General features: G+C 52.6%; 1 protein-coding gene across 2 annotated transcripts in view; it reads right to left on the reverse strand.

Moving 5' to 3' along the window:
* Positions 1-9,519: 9,519 nt before the first annotated feature.
* LOC311528032 (aryl hydrocarbon receptor-like) overlaps positions 9,520-22,828 on the reverse strand; it is a 131,014-nt gene continuing 117,705 nt past the window's right edge. For both annotated transcript variants that reach the window (XM_084642629.1, XM_084642630.1), the window contains 4 exons: positions 21,562-21,671; positions 19,165-19,306; positions 13,615-15,340; positions 9,520-11,446 (listed from right to left, as the gene is read on the reverse strand). In XM_084642629.1, coding sequence (XP_084498755.1) covers positions 11,291-11,446; positions 13,615-15,340; positions 19,165-19,306; positions 21,562-21,671 — 2,134 coding nt within the window. In that variant the 3' untranslated portion in view covers positions 9,520-11,290. The remainder of the gene's footprint in view (positions 11,447-13,614; positions 15,341-19,164; positions 19,307-21,561; positions 21,672-22,828) is intronic.

The raw sequence follows: 22,828 nt of genomic DNA on the forward strand, positions 1-22,828 counted from the left end.
CCAACCGAGACTCTTTGGACAAACGTGTGTGGGTCTGCACCCCCCCCCCCCGGCTTGCTTATCCCACAACTTGCCCCTTTTACTGGACCCCGATTTTGTTCCCCCCCTCCTCCCAGCCCCCCTCCCTCAGCATTTTTTCCCTTCCCGTCCGCAGCCAGCGGAGGGAGGGGCTATTCTGCCCCCCCCCCTTCCGGTGTCTCCCTGTCTCTCCCTGCTCACAATGGCGGGGAACGAGAGGGGTGAGACTGCTTCAACAAAATTAGTTGTCCCTCCCCCACCACCACCCCTGCCCGACCCCCAAGGTCCCCCCCCACCACTATTGTCAAGATACTTGCCACCCCCCCTGCTGGGGCACCGGTAGCAGGAGGCACCTGGGTGATTGCTGCTGCTGCTGCACCCACCGCCCCCGCAGATTCTAGGAACCCCCCGTGGTTCACCGGAAGGGCCAGGGCGGGTGGAAAGGAAAGGGCCCCACTAAAACCACTAAGCCCTCCATGGCAGGGGCTGCCCCCACCGCTGTGGCCTCGTCATCGACCGTGGCGCCCCTCCCTGCGTTTCCCTCCACCAGCTCTGCGATTGTCCCTCCCCCGGCCCCCAGGACGTATGCCCGGGCGGCAGCAGACTCCCCCTTGCCTGCCGCCTCGTCATCTCGCCCCCCCCGCCTCCGCCACCATCACTAGCGGCCGAGGCCCTTTCCCCGCCTTGACCAGGAAGCACGGCGTCCGTTGCCTCCTGGTGCCTGCCTCGCCCCACGTGGAGACATACGTGCAGGCGTTGGCGAAGGTGGTAGGACCCACGGCTATTGTGGCGGCCTCCAAGATGTATGGGAAGGTCGTTTTTTTTCTTAGCCTCGGAGGATGCCACCCAGGAGGCGGTGGGCCTGACGGTGGGGGGGGGTGTTTGTCCTCCAAGAACCGTTAGAAGACCTGGGCGTTCGCCTCATCCTTACCTCCATTCCTCCCTTTTTACCCAATGTTGCCCTGTTACCCGCTCTTTCCACTCTGGGGAAACTTGTCTCTGTTATCAGCCCTCTCCCGTTGGGCTGCAAGGACCCCACCCTCCGTCACATTTTTTCGTTCCGCCGGCAAGTGCAGCTTCTACCACCGGCAGGGGCACGTGACGAAGAGGCGCTCGAGGGGTCCTTTCTAGTCCCCTACCAGGGAGCCCGCTATCAGGTCTTTTATTTTACCGGAGAGGCCCGGTGCTACCTCTGCCGCTCAGCGGGGCATGTCCACAGAAACTGCCCCTTGGCCCAGGGGGGAGGGGCACCCGAGACCCGGCAGGACACTGGCGCCGTCGTTGCCGACGCCCCTGGCCGCCCGGCACCTGAAACCAACCCTCCTCCTACTCGACTCGCCGCTGCTTCCGTCCGGGCCCAAGAAACACCTTCCCTACAACACCCAGGCGAGCAAGGGAGTCCCACCTTTGCTATTACCAACCCGGCAGAGCCTATGGAGAAGGGTGTGGCCAAGATATTACCGGGTATAGGAGACGGCCCGCCCCAAGGATAGCCCCCCGCCCCTCATGCTGCCTCACCATCACCCCCCCCGAACCATCGCCTCCGCCCCCCGACATGACCCCTGCTAACCAACCCCCAGACGACACTATGGAGGGCTGGACCCTAGTCCAGGGGAAGCGAGGCAAGCAGAAGGCTCGAGCTCCGCTGCACCCATCCGATGTGGAAGCCCCCCGGAAGACCAGGAAGGGAAGCATTGATATTGAGCCTTCTGCTACGGCCACGAGTGAGATCCATCTGCTGGTGTCGGGAGGGGAAGACAGACTGGCATTGGAGGGCAGAATCCCCCCTCCATGAGAGACCCTCCCCTCTGAGACCCCTGAGGAAGCTCCTTCTGCCCGGATACTACTCCAACCCCCCGCGAACCCCGAGGCGACCGTTGAGGCGGGCCCTAGAGGAGAGACCCCCGGGGTAGCAGGAGTTGGCCTCTCCTCCGTGTATGCGGAGATTGAGGCCCTAGATTTGACCCCGGTGAAGGGTGTGAAGCGTGAGTGTGTATAAATAATTCCGTGGTGCGATTTGAAAACTGACCGGCTGCAGTTCATGTAGCCGGCTTGCAGTGAAAGGGTGAGGGGTTTGTTAGGATCGGCAGGGTAGGGGCCCAATGGAAAGGTCCGGCAGGCCTGGGGTAGAGGATGGGCGGGGTGCGCCCTCACGCAAGACTCAGTTAACATAAGCCCGAGCAGCGGGGGTCAAGGCGGCCTTCACCTCCTGAAGTACGCGCCGGGGGGTACGAGGGCTGGAGAGAAAAAAAAAACCTTCCCTGTTACCTTACCCAGGGAAAAGGGACCTACTTAACCTTGGGCTAATATATCTGCCTTCTGTTACTCTCCTGTAGTCATCTGGCCCGCTCTTGTCACATATTTCTTTTGCCAAGCACAAGTGATTGAGAGCAAAACAAGATTAATGGTTTTGGAAGAAGATTCCTGATCAGCTCTAGTAATTAGATGTCTGCTGACCCACATTTGCTCCAGCAATTAATTTCTCCTGTGCACAACTGTAGGCTGGGTTTAAAAAGAAATCAAGCCCCTGACATCCTATTTCTAAGCTTAGTGTGGATGGTTGTTTTTCCTCCTTTGTGTACATATACTAGTTTGCTATTGGAGGGTTGCCTGTGAGGTCTGAGCTGCTGATACTCAGATTTTAATCAGCAATAAACAAGAGATAATTTAAACACTGGTGTGGGGAAGAAGTGTTTATAATGACTTAGCAGCCTGACACGCTGGACCAATTTTGCGGGTAGCAATTCCTGAAGCAGTGTGACCTAGCAGATAGGGTGTCAGCCTGGGAACCAGAAGATATGGGTTCTATTTACAACTGTCCCATTGACCTGATCTATGACCTAGGGTGAATCACTTCTCCATTCCTCTCCCAACCCTTGTCTATTTAGTCTGTGGAAGTCCTCTGAGGCAAGTACTCTCTCACTGTGTTTGTACAGTGTCTTGCACTACAGTGATCTGACGTTTCAAGTCAAATCCAGTGGACAAATTTCTTTACAAGTCTTCACCCATACACAGGTATTTCCTCTGCTCCTATTGAAGCCAATGATAAAATTACACTGGTAATGTTTAAAGGAAAAAAAAAATCAACCCCTCATCACGTGTGGAATGGTGTGGCTACAGGATCAGGGCTCTAATGACACAAAGGACAAGAAGTGAAAGTTGAACTTCACTGTGGTTGTTTATAATAAATAACAAGAGCGGACATCAAGGAAGGGAATCACAGAAGTGCTAAGACCCAAAACCATTTATTGAAATAAAAAGAATGTAACGTTAATGCAAAACCAAGGCTGATCACACAGAAAGGATGTTATTTTATGTTAGGTTTCTGACAACAGGTGGCCATAAAAAACGGTTACTTACTTTCTCGTAACTGTTGTTCTTCGAGATGTGTTGTTCAAGTCCATTCCACATTAGGTGTGCGTGTGCACGAGTGTCGGAAACTTTTTCCCTTAGCGGCTCCCGTTGGGCCGGCGGGGCCCCCCTGAGCGGCGCCACTGCACCATGCACATATACCCCTACCAGCCTGACCCCCTCCAGTTCCTTCTTGCTGGCGACTCCGACAGAGGGGTAGGAGGGTGGGTGGTGGAATGGACGTGAACAACACATCTCGAAGAACAACAGTTAGGAGAAAGCAAGTAACCGTTTTTTTCTTCGAGTGCTTGTTCACGTCCGTTCCACATTAGGTGAATCACAAGCTTACCTCTGGAGGAGGGTAGGAGCCATGGAACAACTGCTTGGAGGACCGCTCTGCCAACCACCGTGTCCTCTCTGGTCTGCTGGTTGACCCGTGGGTCGTGAAGGTGTGCACCAAGAACTAGGTGGCTGCTCTGCAGATTTCCTGGATTGGGACCTGTGCCAGGAACACTGTGGAAGTCACTTGCACCCTGGTTGAGTGGGCCGTGACCGCCGGGGCCGGAACACCTGCGAACTCATAGCATGCCCGGATGCAGCTTGTAATCCAAAATGAAATCCGCTGCGCTGACACTGGGAGGCCTTTCATTCTCTTGGCTACAGCCACAAACAGCTGCGTGGATTTGTGAAAGGGCTTGGTGCGCTCCAAATAGAACGCCAGCGCTCGACGCACATCCAGAGTGTGCAAGCTGCGGTGACTCAGGTCTGTATGGGGTTTTGGGAAGAACATCGGCAGACAAATGTACTGGCCCAAATGGAATTGGGAGACCACCTTAGGGAGGAACTTGGGGTGTGGCTGGAGCTACACCTTGTCCTTGTGAAATACTGTATACGGTGGCTCAGAGGTGAGGGCTCAGAGGTGAGGGACGCCCTTCTGGCCGAGGTAATGGCAACCAGAAATGCCACCTTCCAGGAAAGGTGGAGGAGAGAACAGGAAGCAAGGGGCCTGAAAGGGGGTTCCATGAGTTTAGAGAGGACCAGGTTAAGGTTCCATGGAGGGACTGGGGGGGGGGGGGGAATATGGAAACACCCTCTCCAACCCTTTAAGGAACTGTCCCACCATTGGGTGGGAAAACACTGAGTCCCCTGAGAACCCCGAATGGAAGGCGGAGATGGCTGGCCAGGTGTACTCTGTGTGAGGATGGGGCTAGCCCTTGCTGCTTGAAGTGCAGGAGGTACTCCAGGCTGGCCTGCACTGGACCTGGCACGGCCGCATCTGTCATGGTTCACACCAACATGAGAACTTTTTCCACTTGGCCATATAGGTCGCCCTGGTAGAGGGCTTTCTACTGCCAAGCAGAATCTGCTGCACGGGAAGGGAGCACTGGCTCGCCAGGATGTTTAGCCACAGAGCTTCCACGCCATCAGGTACAGTGACTGTAGGCTGGAGTGGAGAAGCCACCTGCCGTCCTGCATAATGAGGTCCCGGTGTAGGGGCAGGACTACTAGGGCCTCCACCGACAGCTCTAGGAGTGATGTGTACCAGTGCTGGCAGGTCCAGGCTGGGGCAATGAGCATCACCGCCGCCTTGTCCCTGCGCACCTTGAGTAGGGCCTTGTGCACCAAAGGGAGTGGGGGGGAAGGCATACATCAAGTCCCCTCTCCACAGGATCACAAACGCGTCTGCAAGTGAGCCCAGGCTGCGGCCCTGGAACAAACAGAACTGTGAGCACTGGGCGTTGGCCCTGGTGGCAAACAGGTCTACCCGGGGAAACCCCCACCTGCGGAAGAGCGAAAGCATGACTTCCGCCCTGAGCATCCACTCGTGCATGTGGTACGACCTGCTGAGGGAGTCCGCCAGCTCGTTCCGCACCCCTGGGAGATACGACGCCTCGAGGTGAATTGCATGGGCTATGCAGAGGTCGCAGAGGAGGAGAGCCTCGCGACAGAGTGGCGAGGAACGAGCCCCACCCTGTTTATTTATGTAAAACGTGGCTGCAGTATTGTCGGTCAGAACTATCATGCTGTGACCACTCAGAGTGGCATGAAAGGTCTGGCAGGTGAGATGAACTGACTTGAGCTCCTTCACATTGATATGGAGCGACCACTCTGCTCCAGACCACAACACCTGCATCATGAGGTCCCCCCAGGTGGGCCCTCCATCCGTGGTCTGATGTGTCCACCACCAGCATCAGGTCTGGTTGTGGGGCGGCAAAGGGGATGCTTTTGCAAACCACAGGCTGGGACTGCCACCACAGCAGGGAGTCCAGCACATCCCTTGGGGCTGTCACTACCAAGTCCAGGGGGTCCCTGTGTGGGCGGTACACCCGACCGAGCCACATCTGCAGAGTCCTGAGTCTCAGTCTGGCATGCCTGACCACGTGCGTGCATGCCACCATGTAACCGAGCAGCCGCAGGCAGCACCTGGCCTTTGTCGTTGGAAACTGGTGCAGGGAGGCCATCGGTTGCTGGATAGCCTGGAATTGGGACACTGGAAGGCTTGCCCTGGCCTGTGTCCAGGACCACCCCTATTAATTCCACTTTCTGTGTGGGTACGAGCGTGTACTTGGGGACGCTGACCAGGAGCCCCAGGTTGTGGAACAATCTCAGGGCCACCTCCACTTGGCCTCGCACTTCCACCTCGGATCGGCCTGCCAGGAGCCAGTCGTCGAGGTACTGGTACACCCAGATTCTCTGCCTCCATAAAAAGGCTGCCACCACCGCCATGCACTTCATGAACACCCGTGGGACTGTGGCTAGACCGAACAGGAGAACCGCAAACTGGTAATGTTCTTGGCCCACAGTGAAGTGTAGGAACCACCGATGTGCTGGGTGAATGGCGATATGAAAGTACGCATCCTTCATGTCAAGGGCAGCATACCAGTCCCCCGGATCCAGGGAAGGGATGATGGTGCCCAGAGGGACCACATGGAACCGGGCCTTGACCAGGAAATTGTTGAGCCTGCGCAGGTCTAGGATGCGGAGAAGGCCCCCTTTGGCCTTGGGGAATGAGGAAGTACCGGGAGTAGAATCCCTTTCCCCTTAGGCTGTGCGGCACCGCCTCTACCGCCCTCGCCTCTAGCAGCAAGCGGACTTCCTTCTCTAGGAGATGTTTGTGAGAGGGGTCCCTGAAGAGGGACGGGGAAGGGGGATGGGAGGAGGGGGGAGGGAGGCAAACTGCATCGAGTAGCCGTTCCGCGCCGTGCGTAAGACCTAATGGTCTGATGTAATGGTGGACCATGTATGGGAGAAACGGGACAGGCGGTTCAAGCATTGGCCTGTTAAACCCAGGGTTGTGAGTTCAATCCTTGAGGGGGCCATTTAGGGATCTGGGGCAAAAAAAATGGGGATTGGTCCTGCTTTGAGCAGGGGGTTGGGCTAGATGATCTCCTGAGGTCCCTTCCGACTCTGATAATCTATGGTTCTATGTCTGGTCTGGTACACTGTCCTTGAGCGCACCTTCAAAAGCCTGGCTTAGTGCCCGGCTGGGGTTTGTGCTGGCCTTGGTTCTGGCCCGGCACATTATTGTTACTGTTGTTGCACCATCTCCTGTTATCCCTGCCTTGCCTATGGTAAGGCTCATGCCTATGGCGAGCCTGGTACTGGCGTTGAGGGGGAGGCTGCAGCTGAAAGGGCTTCCTCTGGGTCGCCAGGGCATGCATACCCAGTGACTTAAGCATAGCTCGCGAGTCCTTAAGGCTGTGCAGCCTCGTGTCTGTCTGGTTCGAGAAGAGCCCGGACCCCTCAAAGGGGAGGTCCTGGAGTGTATTCTGGACCTCGGGCAGCAGGCCTGACTCCTGGAGCCACAGTGAGCACCCCATGACCACCCCTGACGCGATTGTTCTAGCCACCGAGTCAGCCGAATCCAAGGAGGCCTAGAGAGGTCTTGGCTACTGCCTTGCCCTCGTCCACCAGGGACGTGAACTCCTGTTGGGAACTTTATGGGAGGTTGTCCTTAAACTTCCCCACTGCCGCCCAGTAGTTGAAATTGTGCTGGTTGAGGATGGCCTGATGGTTTGGAATCCTCAACTGAAGGCCCCCAGATAAGTACACCTTTCTGCCAAAAAGGTCCAGGCATTTTGCCTCCTTGGCCTTAGGGTCCGGGGCCTGCTGTCCATGGCTCTCCCTTTCGTTTACCGCTGAGACCACTAGGGAGCATGGACTTAGGTGGCAGAACAGGAACTCATAGCCCTTAGATGGGGCAAAGTATTTACGCTCCACTTCTGTAGCCATTGGAGCACTGGAGGCTGGGGTCTGCTATATGGTCTTATACTTGGACTGAATGGTCTTAATGAGCAGGAGCACTATTCTGGATGAACCTTCGGGGTTCAAAATGTCCACCATGGGGTCCTCCTGCTCAACCGTCTCCTTGGCCTGGAACCCCAAGTTCTGGGTGAGCCTGCGCAGAAACTCCTGGTGGGCTCTATGGTCTATCGGTGGAGGACTGGACATATCTGTACCCACCACCGCCTCATCCGGGGATGACGAGGAGGTTAGCTGCTGCTCGACCCCCTCTGGTTGGTCCTCCTGCTCCCCTTCTCCTGTGGGAGGGGCCTCCGGCTCAGGCTGGGGCGGGAATCCATGGGACGGCACCGGACTCGGTGCTGGTCTCTCCGGTTTATCCTGGGGGGATGCTGGGGGCCTCGATACTGTAGCCTCCGGCACCGTCTGGCGTCGGTGCAGGCACCAGGACTGCTGCACCAAGTAACTTGCCCTGGATGGGGCCCCTTGGTGCTCCTGATAGGCCCGGGCGTCCAGAAGGGCCAATGGCGTGGGTTGCCAGCCCACCTGAGGGTCCCTGCTGTCTGGGGCCCGGTGCAGGTACCTATAGTGGCCGGTGTCGGTGCCGGACTACGGCGACGCCGATTGTGAAGGCCATGGTGGTGCCAACGATCTGCTCCGACAGGAGAATGAGCGGCTCCTGGCTGAGCGGGAGCAGTACCGGTATCCCCAAGACCAGGACCAGAATCTGGACCAGGACTGGTGCTGGCGTTCCCTGGACCAGGACCGTCTGTGAGAGTCCTCTGGCGAGGGCCATCTCAACTCCTCGCAGTGCTGGTTTCTGGGTGGTGCCAGAGAGCGGTGTGCCCTTTCTGGTGCTTCCTTGCGTCGACCCACTCCCGGTGCCACGACCTCCTTCTGGACCGCTGGCAACTGTGAGTCCGCGGAGTCAGAGCTCGACCGGGGCCAACTCCGGGAGTGGTGCTGGGATGGTGTCCTCGAGCGGCACATCATTGCCGGCTTACCCCTCGACGGCACCCGAGGCATAGGTGCTGGAGGGTTCTCCCCATACGGGAAGGGGCTCGCCGCCGACAGCCTGATGCGGTCCTTTGCAGCCTCAAAGGTGCCCGGCCTGGAGGACTGATCTGTTATGCCCTTGAGCCCATTGTCCGCACTGAGCTCACTTAGGTCTGGGCTCGGGGGGGCTTGCGCTGCCGGGACCGCTGGTGTTGGCGCCGGTACTGCGACCTTCCTGCTCTTATCAGCGCTCGGGGCCTTGGGAGGCACCAGCCTCCTGTGAGGGGAACGACCGTGCCTTCCTTTCGGCTGCGCCGGGGGCCGCACGGGGCAGGCTGAGCGGTGCTAAGGCCTAGTCTGGCGCTCTGGGGCTGACAGTTTACAGTGCTGAGCAGGTGCTGGGTCTCCCAACGGTTGCAGGGCACTACACACCAAGGAAGCCTGAGCTGGTGTTGGGCGCTCTGGGCCCAGTGGCTGCAATGCAGCCTCCATCAACAGCTGCTTTAAACTGAAGTCTCTTTCTTTCCTTCTTGGCTTAAATGCCTACACCATTCAGTTTGATGTCCATCCCCCAGGCAACGTAGACACAAGTCGTGGGGGTCACTAACTGGCATAGGTTTGCGGCGTGTGGCGCAAGCTTTGAAGCCGTGGGCCTGCGGCGGGTGCTGGAAGCCTCCAAGTACCTGATCACTTAAGTGTCCACAATAAAGGTATGTTAACTAACTGATAACAGTTACTCTGAAGGCTAAGGGACTGCTCTTCTACGAGAGAGAGAGAGAGAGAGAGAGAGAGAGAGAGGTTGTTCCAACGCAGCCATGGATAGTAAGAAGGAACTGGAGGGGGTCGGGCCGGCAGGGGTATATATGCACGGCACAGTGGTGCCACTCGGGGAGCCCCGCTGGGAGCCGCTAAGGGAAAAAGTTTCCAACACTCATGCACGCGGCACGCACACACCTAATGTGGAATGAACGTGAACAAGCACTCGAAGAAGAATTTCTGATCCTTTGAACACTCTTATTTTTCTCATTCCAAAGGATGTTACTTGAATACCTTGGGAAGATATGTTTTTCTCTGCTGGAGTAGCATAAAAATATATCTGTGGGCTCACATTATATACATATGTATGGGTTGTACTTCTTTTGTGGGAAAATATCACTATGTTAAGCATTTAAAATTAAGTATCATTATACTTATTTTCTTTATCATATTGCAAACTTCTCTGTACAGTAATCTGACTCTTCCTCTGAACTAGTCAAGTCCTCTACTTTATTTGCAATCTTTTTAGGCACAGATACAACATATGGTTTATATGCCAGTCTGCTCCTAATTTTTTATAGTTAAGTACCTACACATGAGCTCCTGTGGCTTTGAATAATCTTGGTGGTTTAGATCAACTTTCAGACAGAATACATGCTAGGTACTCTGAGAATCAAAACCAACCAATTTGGGCATATTATACAGAAGACAACAAAATGACAATCAGTGATATTTACTACAATACCTAACGCTCTAATCTGTGGAATCAGTTAATGACAATGTCTCTTATGGATGTTGAAGCCTGACTGTGAAAGGACCCATGTAATATGAGAATATAGGTCAGTTGTTTGCAGACTTAGTGGAATGTGACTTTAGAGCGATGTTTGGAAAAGCAGCAGCTCATGTATTCATTCACGGCGGTAACTTGCTGATGAATGCAATTGGTTTCATGGTCAACCATGTCATTAGGGAAATGTGTTTTTTTTTGGAAAAGCAAACTGTAACAAATCAAAAAGCTTTGGCAAACCCAGCAGGAAGAGATTAATTACAATCTGTGCACAGTTAGTGAAATTCTACATCTTGCCTTTTTTACAGTGGTGCGGCTTCACCAAAACAATATCTACACTGTTGAACCTCTGAGCTCAACGACAGAAACAAAAATGTCCTAAATTGTAGAGACCGGTAAAATGTGTTTAAACTCCCCCCTTCCCCCAACCCAACAATCTTAAGTAACAGTAGAACTAAAAATGAGTGTAGAGCAATAGAGAACTCTTTTCATCAAAGTGCAAGATTTATGTCAATGTCACATCTTCAACAGGGTAGTCTTTGTTGATGTTAAAATGTAGTTCTGTATTCAATTTAAAAGACTGCTACAGAAGAAAGATATGAGGCTAGATCAAGATATTTCCAAGCTGATTTTCCTTTGTAGCTGGATGGCTCTGCCTTTCTGCAATCGATACCCCTACCAGGGAAACATGAAAGGAAAACAGATAGGGCCCTGACATTTGGAAACTCTCTACTGATGAAGCAAAGAACACAAAAAACTCTCAGCCATTCCAAGATAATCGGACATATGAGACTTTGTGTACATAGCTCAAGCCCCGGCTATTTTTATAAATGCATTACAGAGGGGTTGTGAAGAATTAAAAGTTGTTTCCCTACTACACATTTGTAGATGGAACATTAATGCTCAGATCAGTAATATCTTTGTGAAAATTAAACTCTACCACGTGAAGTTCCTTCTCACTCAGGGCCAAGCCCTGTCTGTCAAAATCACTATCATGTGAGGTTGATAAAAACAATAAAAGGAAAGACGAGACAAAAATAGCCAGAAAAAAAATAGCTGCTTGTTTTCCATAACTTAAAACACAACCATTTCTCCATATGGTCTGAATAATCCTGGTTTGGCCAATCTAATCGCCCACTCTTAAAGATAAAAGCCACTGCTGGAGGGATTAGAATGATTTGGAAGCAGTTCTGTGCAGGAATGCAGCTCATCTGAGGAAGCAGGGTTTCTGATGGGCAGGAGGCAGTCTCTGGGGTATCCCACATTAGCGTTGGTCAAAACACAATCATTTTCGGGCTGAGGGAGGACAGAGAGAAAACGTTAGGGGTTCTGGAGGATTTAATGTTTTAAACACTGAAGGTAAAGATGTAAGCTTTACTGATAGGAAGGATGGGCCAGTGGGGAAAGTGTCATCTGGGACCCGGGAGAGACAGATTCAATTTCTAAAAGATCTGCTCTAGAGATTATTTTGGGGCAGTTCTCTGCCCTGGGCTATCTAGAAGATCAGATGAGATGGTCACAATGGTCCCTTCCGGCCTTGGAATCTAGGAATCAATGAATCTAGGAATTCCTTGGTCTGCCACAGACTTCTTGTGTGACCTGGGGTAAGTCATTTCCTGTCCCTGTGCCTCACTGGGGTGCAACAAGGAGAATCCATTCTTGGCCCCAGTCCTGGCCTGTCTTGGCTTCTCTCTCACCAAGGGCCAGTCCTTGAACATAGGAAAGAAGCATAAGATGGAGCCACAGCCCAGGACGGGTCGAAATGCCATTTGCTGGCCTAACCACCTCTCCACCACTCATGTAGGGGAGGGGCTCTGCCCCACACCACCCAGCTCTAGTTACTGCTTCTCCATTGGCAGAGTTGTGCCCTACCCTTGCCCACTGCTGGGGCAGGGGAGAGAGCTGTTTAGAACCTGATTGGCTCTCAGCTCCCAAATGGCTCACCAATGGGGAGGCAGTGAGTGGAGCTGGGTGGCAAGAGGCAGAGTGGAGCCTGGGTTGATGAGGAAGCAGCACAGCAGCTCTACTAAAAGGCTGTAAGATTGAACCAGGGATGCAAAGTGGTTTCTGGGGCTGCGACCCCTCCCCGCCATGATCCTTGGCACTTTAAGCACTGTGCCTGGTGCTCAGGTTTGTGCCCCAGAGGCAGAGATAGATTGGGTGGGGGCTGAGCCCCCCTCTAACCCGAGCCACCTCTGCACTGCTTTCCAGAACCCCAGGCTGCCATCTCCTCCCGCTGCCTCCCCCATCTCCTCCTGTGCCGGGCCCGCTCCAGAAGGAGGGGGGGGGGTTCGGTAAAGACATACCCCTCTTTAGGACATTTCTGGTTGCACCCTGATCTGTACAAGGAGGATAACAGCCTCACGGGGGTGGGGGTGAGGCTACATACAGTGCGAAGGACACTTCTGCACAGCATCCCCCTCTCCAAACTGTCTTGTGCCCCACTCAGTTGCAGCCGAAGAGCTGCGGCACAGGCTGACTACAGGAGAGGAAGGTGGGCAGGGGGCTTGCCTGGGACATGGGAGACCCGGCTTTACTCGCTGCTCTCCCAAGGCTTGCGGTGTGACCCTGCGGAAGCCATTTTAGTCTCTCTGTGCTTCAGTTTGTAAAACAGGGATAACAGCGTTGCCTTGCCTTAAGGGGGCACATGAGATGACTTACACGTAAGAGCGTGAAGCGCTCAGATATTACATGTGAGTAGCACTGTCAGATAACTGGCCTATAGAAGGCTTTGTTCTAAAGGCACTTTGACATCTTTGCTGCAAAAATCAATCCTTCACCTTTGTTTTGCAAGAGCAATAACAATGGGCATATTGCAACAGTCACTCTTTCGGCATTTCTGTCCATAAATACAGAGGTGAGGATTTTGTCACACACTGTGTGCCATGATCCCTAAGGAAGTTTGAGCCAGGGGTGTTCACCTGTTAAGGACAGGAATCCATGCAGCATGTTCTCCATTCTTTTGTTCTTTAATTCATCATAGGAGAAAGGGTTAACAAAGGCCTATTTTTCACCACAATTCACTAGGACACTCTGGCAGGCTAACTTAATGTGTGTGTATTGGCAGACTAAAGGAGAAGCCTAGAGTTTCAAAAAGGGCTAGTGATTTCAGGTGCCCATCTTGAGACTCCTTAAAGGGGCCCAACTGTTAGACACTGCTGAACTCCCACCCTCTGAACAGTGGGCCCCTTTCAGGTACCTCCGGTGGGACATCCGAAACGTGAGGCACCTCACCCCATTAGTCACTTTTCAGAAGGGTTGGCCAATGGGGCAGGTCCTCCTCTGATGTCTGCTTGACGTTGGTGTAAGTCAATGGACTCCAGGGGAGTTGCTCCTGATTTACAATGGTGTAAATGGGAGGAGAGTTAGTCCCCGAATTAATAAAATCGGCACTAGATGAGGCACTCCCTGAAACACGTAACAGATTCAGGGAATCTTTAGCTCAATGTAAAAGAGCTGCTCACCTTACGGATATTACCCTGGTGTGACAATGATGTGTGTGTGCTGTAGGAGTGCATGGAGGCATCCCGTTCTCCATGGATATTCACAAAGTGTTCCAAGGCTGAATTTGGACACAGGTACTGGGACACTGAAGGAACAGGGGTCAGCTGCTTTGGAGAAATGACCTGATATGAGGAAGGGGGGAGAAAACCCGAACACAGAGTCATCTCTTCTTGGGATGCTTCTCTATCTCCTATCTCCATGTTGGACAGCCTGTTCAGGTAAAAATGAATGGTGGACACTCCCGTGTTTGGCATCTGAGATGGGCGGAGCTGGGAGCTCAGCTCCTGCTTGACACCATAGATATTGGTCTGTGCTGGGAGGCCCCTGGGTGGCTGACTTTCAGGCCTGTAGCTATAGCCCTGCCACGTGTTACTCCCTAGGGTTGGTTGGTTGGAGGAGGCATGGCTGCACAGGCCGTTCACTAACCAGTGCTGGTTGGGTTTTTGTTTCAGCTGTGGCTCTGTGCGCGCCTGGATCTGGTTTTGTTGGATGCAGGGCTGGCTTTGCTGCAGGAATGGTTGATGTGCTCCCTGCACTGAGTGTAGGCTGCTCTCCAGCTGCTGCCCATGTTGCTGATGTTTGTAAGGGATTTCTATGGATTGATGGAGATGGTTTGATCCATGAGGTCTGACCCATTGTGGACTCTGCTGCTGATTACCAAGAGGTGACTGTACAAACTGAGACAGCCCGAGCTCAGCTGTTCCTGCTGGCGGCCTCCACTGTAGACTGCTAGACTGCTGCTTATCCTCATCAGCCTGCTTCATCAGCAGGGGCGTTGGCTGACTGAGAACTGAGGGCAACAGCTGCTCCCATGGCTGACTGCTCTGCTGGTTTTGGGTCACAATGTGCTGCTGCATTTGCTGAGGGAGATGCAAGATCAGCGATTGCTGGTTTTGTGGCAGGGACTGGTGTGAGCACTGGGATCCTTTCTCTGGCATCTGAGATGGATACACCACTGCATCTTTGCTTGGATTCTGGCCTGGGTCTGACAAGGAACAGGCCTGCTGCTCCCCAGTGGGCTCATCCTCACATTTGTTTACAAGTGAACCATGAATATAGGAGAGGATTTCATTGTTTGTTAATAGATCGTTCAGAGAAGGAATATAATCTAGGTCCGTTTCTACCCTCACCATCCTTTCATCCAACAGCAAGAGCTCCAGATCCTCAGCATTCAGCCCCAGACCCTCCAAAGCATTAAACAGCTCATTATTTGAACAGTTTTCATCACTGCTAATCGAGAGAGAATCCAGCGTGGTCAACAGTGGGTCCCCTTGCCTCAAGTCAGCCAGCTCCTGCTTGGGACTATTTTCCCCAAAGGACAATGGATTAGCAACTGCATTCCAGTTGTCTCCTCCAGTCCCAAATAAACCAGATTCTCCCAGGTGGCTGAAGAGATTGCTGCTGAAGGAATGTTTGGGAGTAGAAGCTGGATGGGAGACATGAACAGCCTCATCTTGCCTCATCATGGCTCCCAGAAGAGAGTTTGGGTCTACATTGTCCTTCTGGGACCTTCCCCCTTTACCGTGAGAATTCTTTTTGGATCTGTTGTTTTCCCCTTTGCTGTTGAAAGGGTCAGGGAAGCCAGGAAGTGGGTAGGGCGTTTGATATAATAGTGCCTCTCCTGTAGTAAAGGTAAAAGGAAGATGCATAGAACGCTTCTGAAGGTGCTCCCCTCCTTCTTCATCTCTGCACAGAACAAAGACAAGATTGGTTATGGACACATACCCACAAGGAAACCTAGAATGACTCACCACAGAGGTTAATATCGCCTTGCTGATTCCCCCTAGTGCTCACATAATCAACACTGGTATCAAAGATCTTTTTTGGAAGCTTGCACCTTCTATGTGGGGTGAGGGAGGGGAACTGAGGCAAGTGACCTCAGTGCACAGAAGGTAAAGGAGATATTAAATAGTCTGAAGTCTTCCTCACATACAATCCTTTCAGAAGGCTGCACTCGTACAAAACTGGATTTTAACACTGCCAAGAGAAAGGAATGTAGTTCAAAATCAACTTTCCATTAAACACACACCAGCACCCCATTGCTGATAATTATGTTGCAAGGAGTAACAAAATCCAGCCTGCCAAAGTTCTCCATCACTGCCTCCTCCAAAGTTTCTTCTTCTGAAGCAGCTGGTGCTGGCCACTGTTGGAGACAGAATACTGGACTAGATGGACCATTGGTCTGACCCAGTCAGGCCATTCCTATGCTCCTGGAAAACCTTGATTTTAATTTTGGAATCTGATGCAGAACTAACATAGGGTTCTTAAAACAGGGGAGTTGTGTAGGGTTCTCTGGTGCATGTACAAAGTCAAGTAGCTGCACCGGGTTCATATTGCATCCTGGACAAAACAGAAACAGAAACTCCGGACAGAATGAAGAATGACACTAACCAAGACTTGAAAAAAACCCCAATAGCATTTATCAGCTGTTTTGCGTGCAGGTAAGGTCTCGCTGAGGGATATTCCCATATGGTAGAGGGATGTTCTAGGCTAGGGATTGTGCATCAACAGCAAGCTCACATATGCCCAGCTGATGATATAAGTGATATCCGGGTATCTGCCACAATCTTGTGCTATTGAAGTCAATGGGACTTTTGCCAGGGAGTTCATTGATGTGGGTTCAAGCATATACCTCCCTAAAATGCAGCCCATGATCAAAGCAAAGTCTGAGGGAAAACCCTCTGAAGTTGTGTTTGTGGTGTTTTCATGACTGCTGAAGGGGAGATAGGGGGTGAAGGGAGACGTCCTCACTCCTGCAGGTAGTTCCCATGCACGGGAGAAATTCCATAGAAGTTGGAGACCACACACAAGTGTCAGGACTATTTGCAGGAGAAAAGGTTTCCAGGATCAGCCGCAGAGAGTATCGTTGGCTTGTCTTAATAACTGGCCTGTTGCATAATGCGGCTCAAGTGTGCCACATTGTGTGGAACATCCTGCATCTGGCCCCAATTTTTAAGGCTCTCCCACAGCCCCATGCCACCATCACAAAGTATCAGTTCAGCTGCTTGGCAAGTTTTCCTGGTTGTGAGCTGCATGGCTTGGTGCTTGACAACACCATGTCTTACACTCCTCCAGGTGTCCGTGTTGCCCCTGGGCCAAGGAAGGGGCAGTGAAGTAATTGCATCACACCTCTGAGCTGCTCCCAAGTCACCTACTTTCCCAAGCAGCTGGGCCTGGAGCTGCCTGTCCTGGAGCTGGGCTGGCCAGGCTTTTCCAGGGGCTCGCACTGCAGGCTCACCCAGGGGGAAGCGCATTCCCAGCACAGCTTTGGGGAAACCATCTACAGCTGCAAGGAGGTAGCACGCAGGCAAATTTGCTCCACTGGGGAGGTGATTCCCCTGTCTGAGCTCTTCCCTGCAGCAAGGGGTAAAGCCCCATGCAGTTCCCTGCATGGAGCCACCCATGCCCCTTTTCTGCGAGCTGCTGTGATGGGGTGACTGTCCCACACTGGACTGTTAGGGGTTAATCAGATGGCTGCATGAAAAGCAGCCAATAGGAAAGGGGTTGCGAGGAGCAGCCAATCAGGGTTGGGCAGGCCCATATGAGAAGAGCTGCAGGGCAGAGCAAGTTCAGAAGCTGACTGGAGCTTGATGACAGAAGATCAGGCTCCTGACCAGGCAGAAGGGAACTAGTATCCTGGACAGAGCAGGGTGGAGCTAAAGATGGTGCCTGGTTGGCTGCAGGATTCACAGGCTGGGGCCCTGAGGCAAGGTTGAAGAGGGTGCTGGGGGCTGCAGGGAAGTGGCCCAGGGAAATGAATGGAGGAGTCAGAGGGGACGCAGCAAGTGGTGGCCATCTACAGGGTCCCTGAGCTGGGACCTGGAGTAGTGAGAGGGCCAGGGTCCCCCCACCTGCCACAGAGGAAGTGGCCAGACAACTGGTTTCAGTTGCCACTGAGGGAAGTGGCCAGACAGCAGACTGCAATTCCTCCGGAAAGGGGGAGAATAGAGCATGAGATGGCTGGAGGGTGGTGGCGTGAAGAGGACGCCATGGGAATGACGTGGGTCCTAGAGCAAAGTGATGGTGGTGTGACGCCGCCAGAAGAGGGTGCACTGGCTAGCAGAGCTAATCCCTGGGACAGTCAGCAGGAGGCACTGTGAGCGAACACCGTCACAGCTGCAAACTTGGTTCCTGAAAGCTGGAGTTGCAACGCCCCTCCCCCGGGTCGGGTCAGCTAACTCCACAGTTCAGAGCGTAATCCTAAAGGACGGGTTAACCCCAAGATTATTTATTGTTTTATTGCATTATTTTAAGTGTCTTTAACATTTTGCTCTAGCAAAACCTGTGACATTCCCGGTTAAAAGGTAGAACAGCTATCACTGAAGACTAGCCTCTAAAAGACACAAGCTTTCATAATTCCCACCTTAGCATCTGCAGTATGCTTGTAGTACACAGGATCATGTTGTATGTCCATATAAGAAGTTTCTGGCTATTTGCATGAGAGTATTTTTTTTTTTAAAACAAAAACCATGTGTTCAATAAAAAAGTGTGATGTTCCTCATTCCAGTGTGTGAGGGTTGAGAAAGATGCAGGGGTATGCGATCATCTCTTGCCATAAGTAAGCGGCCAGAGAAGGGATGAGGTAGCCCTAGCGAAGGCCAGAGGGGACTGTTGAATTTCAGAGCCCAGGCTTACAACGGCCTGATTCTGTTCCAACACGGCAGTAAACCACAAGTTCCCCACTCTAGCCAGTATACCAATGTAAGGTGGTGTGAAATCAGAATCAAACCCAGAATATTTTCTCGTTCTTTAGAATAATACAGTGGTTTTTGTCCCTGGATGCCATCCCAAGCAATGGGAGAGTTTCAAAGAATTCGTATATTTCATGGCCTAGTGGCTCAAGCTCGGGACTGGAATTTAGGAGAGTTGGTTTCTATTCCTGGTTCTGCTGGGTGACATTGGGCAAGTCACCTCACTGCTCTATGCCTCAGTTTCCCTATCTGTAAAGTGGAGATAATGATAGTGCCTTTTGTAAAGCACTTTGAGATCTACTGATGAAGAGTGCTAGATAAGAGCAAGTTTCAGAGTAACAGCCATGTTAGTTTGTATTTGCAAAAAGAAAAGGAGTACTTGTGGCACCTTGGAGACTAACCAATTTATTTGAGCATAAGCTTTCGTGAGCTACAGCTCACTTCATCGGATACATACTGTGTGTATAAAATGTCTTCTGTACTTTCCACAGTATGCATCCGATGAAGTGAGCTGTAGCTCACGAAAGCTTATGCTCAAATAAATTGGTTAGTCTCCAAGGTGCCACAAGTACTCCTTTTCTTTTTGCAGATAAGAGCAAGGCATTATTATTACATTGTTTTCATTATAGTCAGTGCCCAGTTGGGATCCATGCTGCTCCTTCTGAGAGAAGCAACAAGCAAGACAGCGTACTAGAAAGATGAAGCAAGTGACCTACCCTACTCTGTCAGAGCTTCCTTACTAAATGAAACTAAGAGACTGACAACCTCTCCTGGGTTCCAGAGGCTAGACCCACTCCAGGCCCGTACCCCGGCACTTACACAAGCGGCCTTTGCGTGGCAATGATGTAATCGGGTTTGCCATTCTTGTAGACGAGTCTAGCATTGGCCTGGACCCACTTCCAGCGATTTTCTTTTGTCAGGAGACGGAACACAGTCAGGCCGCTCTCGCCCGTTTTCATCACTGGAAAAGAGATGCCAAGACAATGCAGTGAGCGACACCCGATCTGCAGAGATGGATCCAGGGATGCAGAGCCTTGGTGTCACAAGGTACTGCGATTTCTGCAAGAACAAAGCGCCCTGGAGCACATGAGCCCTTCGATACAGACTGTCCCAGCTGTGCCCATCCAATCTGGTCAAATGCCACTCAAGGACAATTCTTCATTTTTCTCATTCATGACACGTATGCTAGTAATATTTGCATATGTGTTCGTTTATTTGCCGACACTGTGGTGTTAAGTTATCTAGGAAGGGAGGGGGGCAGAACAGTTATCCCTATAAAGGAGTAGGGCCGATCCTCTGCTGGAGTAAATGGGCATTTCTGATTTACACCAGCTGAACATCTGGCCCATGCTCTTTATAAAAGCCATGTTAGAAAAAAGATAGCCATTTCAGAGGTTACGTCAGACAAGACCCAGAGGTAATTTTACCCCTCCCCCCAACCCAAATTAGAATGCCCATGTGAGCGGGGCTGGGACCTGACAGCAGGGGCAGATAAGGGTCACACTAACTGTGTCTTGTTTAATGAGGCCATTTAAACAACAATTAACTCTATATGGCTGCTTTTACAGAATCCCCTTTTTTTCTATGGCTAAACTGTGTGTGGGGTTTTTTACTTGGCTCCCTTTCTGTTACATGCAATGTGTTTTGGGTCAGATCCATCACCTGTAGCGTGAGTATGACATGTTGCACCAAGAAAGGACCACTGAAAGGGGCTCAAGTCACTTAGTGATGCTGGGTGAAATAACTGAACCAAGCTGGCTTTAGGGTCAGGAACCTGAAGCAGCAATTGTGTCCAACATCGCTGCGATTCAGTTTGTGGATCGCCCCATAGGCTCCTAATCAGACAAACAGGAGGCAAAGCCATGATCTGTCCAACAGATTCACAATCCTTAACACCAACACCATCCCTTCAGAAATGCTTCATTCAGTAATTAATTGGGCATTGCTCATGCCTTTACGAAAGCCAGGTTGTATTGCTTGCCTTCCCGACGTGGGACATTTGGCTGTGACCTAGGGTTCCAGCACCACTGTGCTGGGGAAATAGAGATGCTCTCCACTCCATGTGGGAGGGTGAACCCTGAGCACCAGCATACGCTGGAGCTCCTCATGCCAGCTCTTACCCTACAAAGGGCTGAGCAGGTGCCAAGCACCCTCAATGCCCTTCTGAGCACCTCACAGGGTCAGGTCCTGCTGATGGGCAGAGAATTATCTGTAGAAACCCCTAACCCATCGTGTGCAATGGAGAAGTTCCTGGGCCACACTGGGCCCAGCCCTGTGTGGATTCACAAGGGGACAAGGAAGGATCCAGGCACCGCTCCCCTCGGCTCCTGCCCCATGAGTCAAAGAGTAACCCAGCAGTCGTGTTCGCCAGAGCCTTGGTGGCACTGTGCAGCACCGCAGTAGCCCCAGTGCATCCCCCCTTGCAGTCTGTTTGAAAGGGAGGGTTTACTGAAAACCTCTACAAGAAGGGAAGGCGGAGACATGGCCTGCACTCCTGGATGTTATCTCCCACCAGTTCTTTCTGGGGGATGTTCTGGGCAGCCTGTACCAAGCCCGAGTAACAGGGCTTTGCAGGTGGTGCTCCCGTGGAGATTGCTCCCATGTGACTACAGCAGCTGGTGCCAGGAATGGAATTTAAAGGGGAATCTACCTAATTTCTGTTCTCCTGAAGCCCTTAGGACTGGTTAGCCAGCCAGGGTGCCCACAGCCTTGCACAGGGATGCAGGAGGGATGGACAGGGCTAAGAGGGTTACTTGCTGTGGTGCTGCCAGGGCGATCCCTGAAAGGGCCAGGTGGAGGGGGCAGCATCTGCAGGTGGCAGAGCATGTGCTGCTGTGGAGCCCCTGACAGGAGTTCTGGCTAAGTTAGACAGAGTCCCTCCAGCACACCAGAGCCAGACTTTTGTATAATGCACAACACAGCACAGACAGAGGCTTGTTGGCTGGACAGCTGACCCTGGCCAGCTTGTTCTAGGTCAGCATGCCCAGGGACCATTGCCATCATCTACTCTGACTCCCCCCCAGTATAACATAGGCCAGACAACGTCCCCCAAATAATGCCTACAGCAGATCTTTTCGATAACATTGTCAGAGCCCTAGAAGGCTCCACACTTTTCTACCATCTCCCTCCAAAGACACCTCCAGCTGTGTCTCTGGACTGTCACTCACACTGCATTCAGATTAACTATCCAAACCTGCAGATTTTTAACAGTCTTACTTCGGACGTGATTCTCAGCACAGTACAGCATATCAGCGGCGTGGATGAACTGGTACCCGGTACCACGCACCCGCAGCTCTGCCTCCGTATAGCCCAGCACGACCTTCCCTCTGGGGTAGAAGAGCAGAGCACCACGATTACAGAGAGGTCAGCAGCCTGGCCCTCAACAATCCAGCTGCTAGGGGAAAAGGCTTCTAGCAACACTCCATTCCCAGCTTATTTACAGTTCTGCAATGGAGACATCGCCTCATCCGTGGGGCAGGCGGTCAGTAAGAGCCCCCGGACAGGATCACCCAGACCCTGGATCTGGGCACACAGGAGATAGCAGCATTGCTCCCTCCCTCCCTGGTGGGTGAAGAATGGCTTTCCTCCGCGCCCTGCCCTGTACTACCCCACCCGTGCACCAGAGCAGAGAGCAGGGTTACCAGGCGTCCGGTTTTTGACCGGAACACCCAGTCAAAAAGGGACCCTGGCGTTTCCAGTCAGCACTGCTGACCAGGCTGTTAAAAGTCCGGTCGGTGGCACAGCAGGGCTAAGGCAGGCTCCCTGCCTGACTCCGCGCAGCTCCCGGAAGCAGCGGCATGACCCCCTCTGGCTCCTAATAGCAGGGGTGGCCAGGGGGTTCCGCGTGCTGCCCTCGCCCCAAGTGCTGGCTCCACAGCTCCCATTGCCCGGGAACCGTGACCAATGGGAGCTGCAGGGGCAGTGCCTGTAGACAGGGCAGTGCACAGAGCCGCCTCGCCGCGCCTCTGCCTAGGATCCAGAGGGGGGACAAGCTGCCACTTCCAGGAGCCACCTGAGGTAAGTGCCACCTGGAGCCTGCACCCCAAACCCCCTCCCGTGCCCCAACCCTGAGTCCCCTCCTGCCCTCTGAACCCCTTCAAAGAGAGGCCTAGCTAGGCCTCCTCAGCTAACTGTGTTACCTGGGGCAGTACCGTTAAAGTGGGAAGCTTTGTAAAGAGTGGAATGGATCCCAACAGACTAAGAAGGAGCAAGATTTCAGGAAACTGGCTGGAATTCACCCCCGTGCAGAAGGTCCCAGGAAGCCTAAGCAGCATTTAACCATTTAAATTAGGGCTTTGCATGGTCCCTGTGCCCAGGGAGGGTTCCCCACACAAGGATTAATTAAAAAAAAATATCTGAATTATGAGCAGCCAGAGGCTAACAGAGTACACAGCTCCTTGGGGCTGTGAAGAGTGTGACAGGGCAGAGACCAGAAGCAGGATGTTCTTCTTTTAAAGAGTAGCACAACGGGAACAAAACAGAC

This window comes from Lepidochelys olivacea (genome assembly GCF_965140295.1).
Source record: "Lepidochelys olivacea isolate rLepOli2 genome assembly, chromosome: 11".
Classification (NCBI taxonomy): domain Eukaryota; kingdom Metazoa; phylum Chordata; order Testudines; family Cheloniidae; genus Lepidochelys; species Lepidochelys olivacea.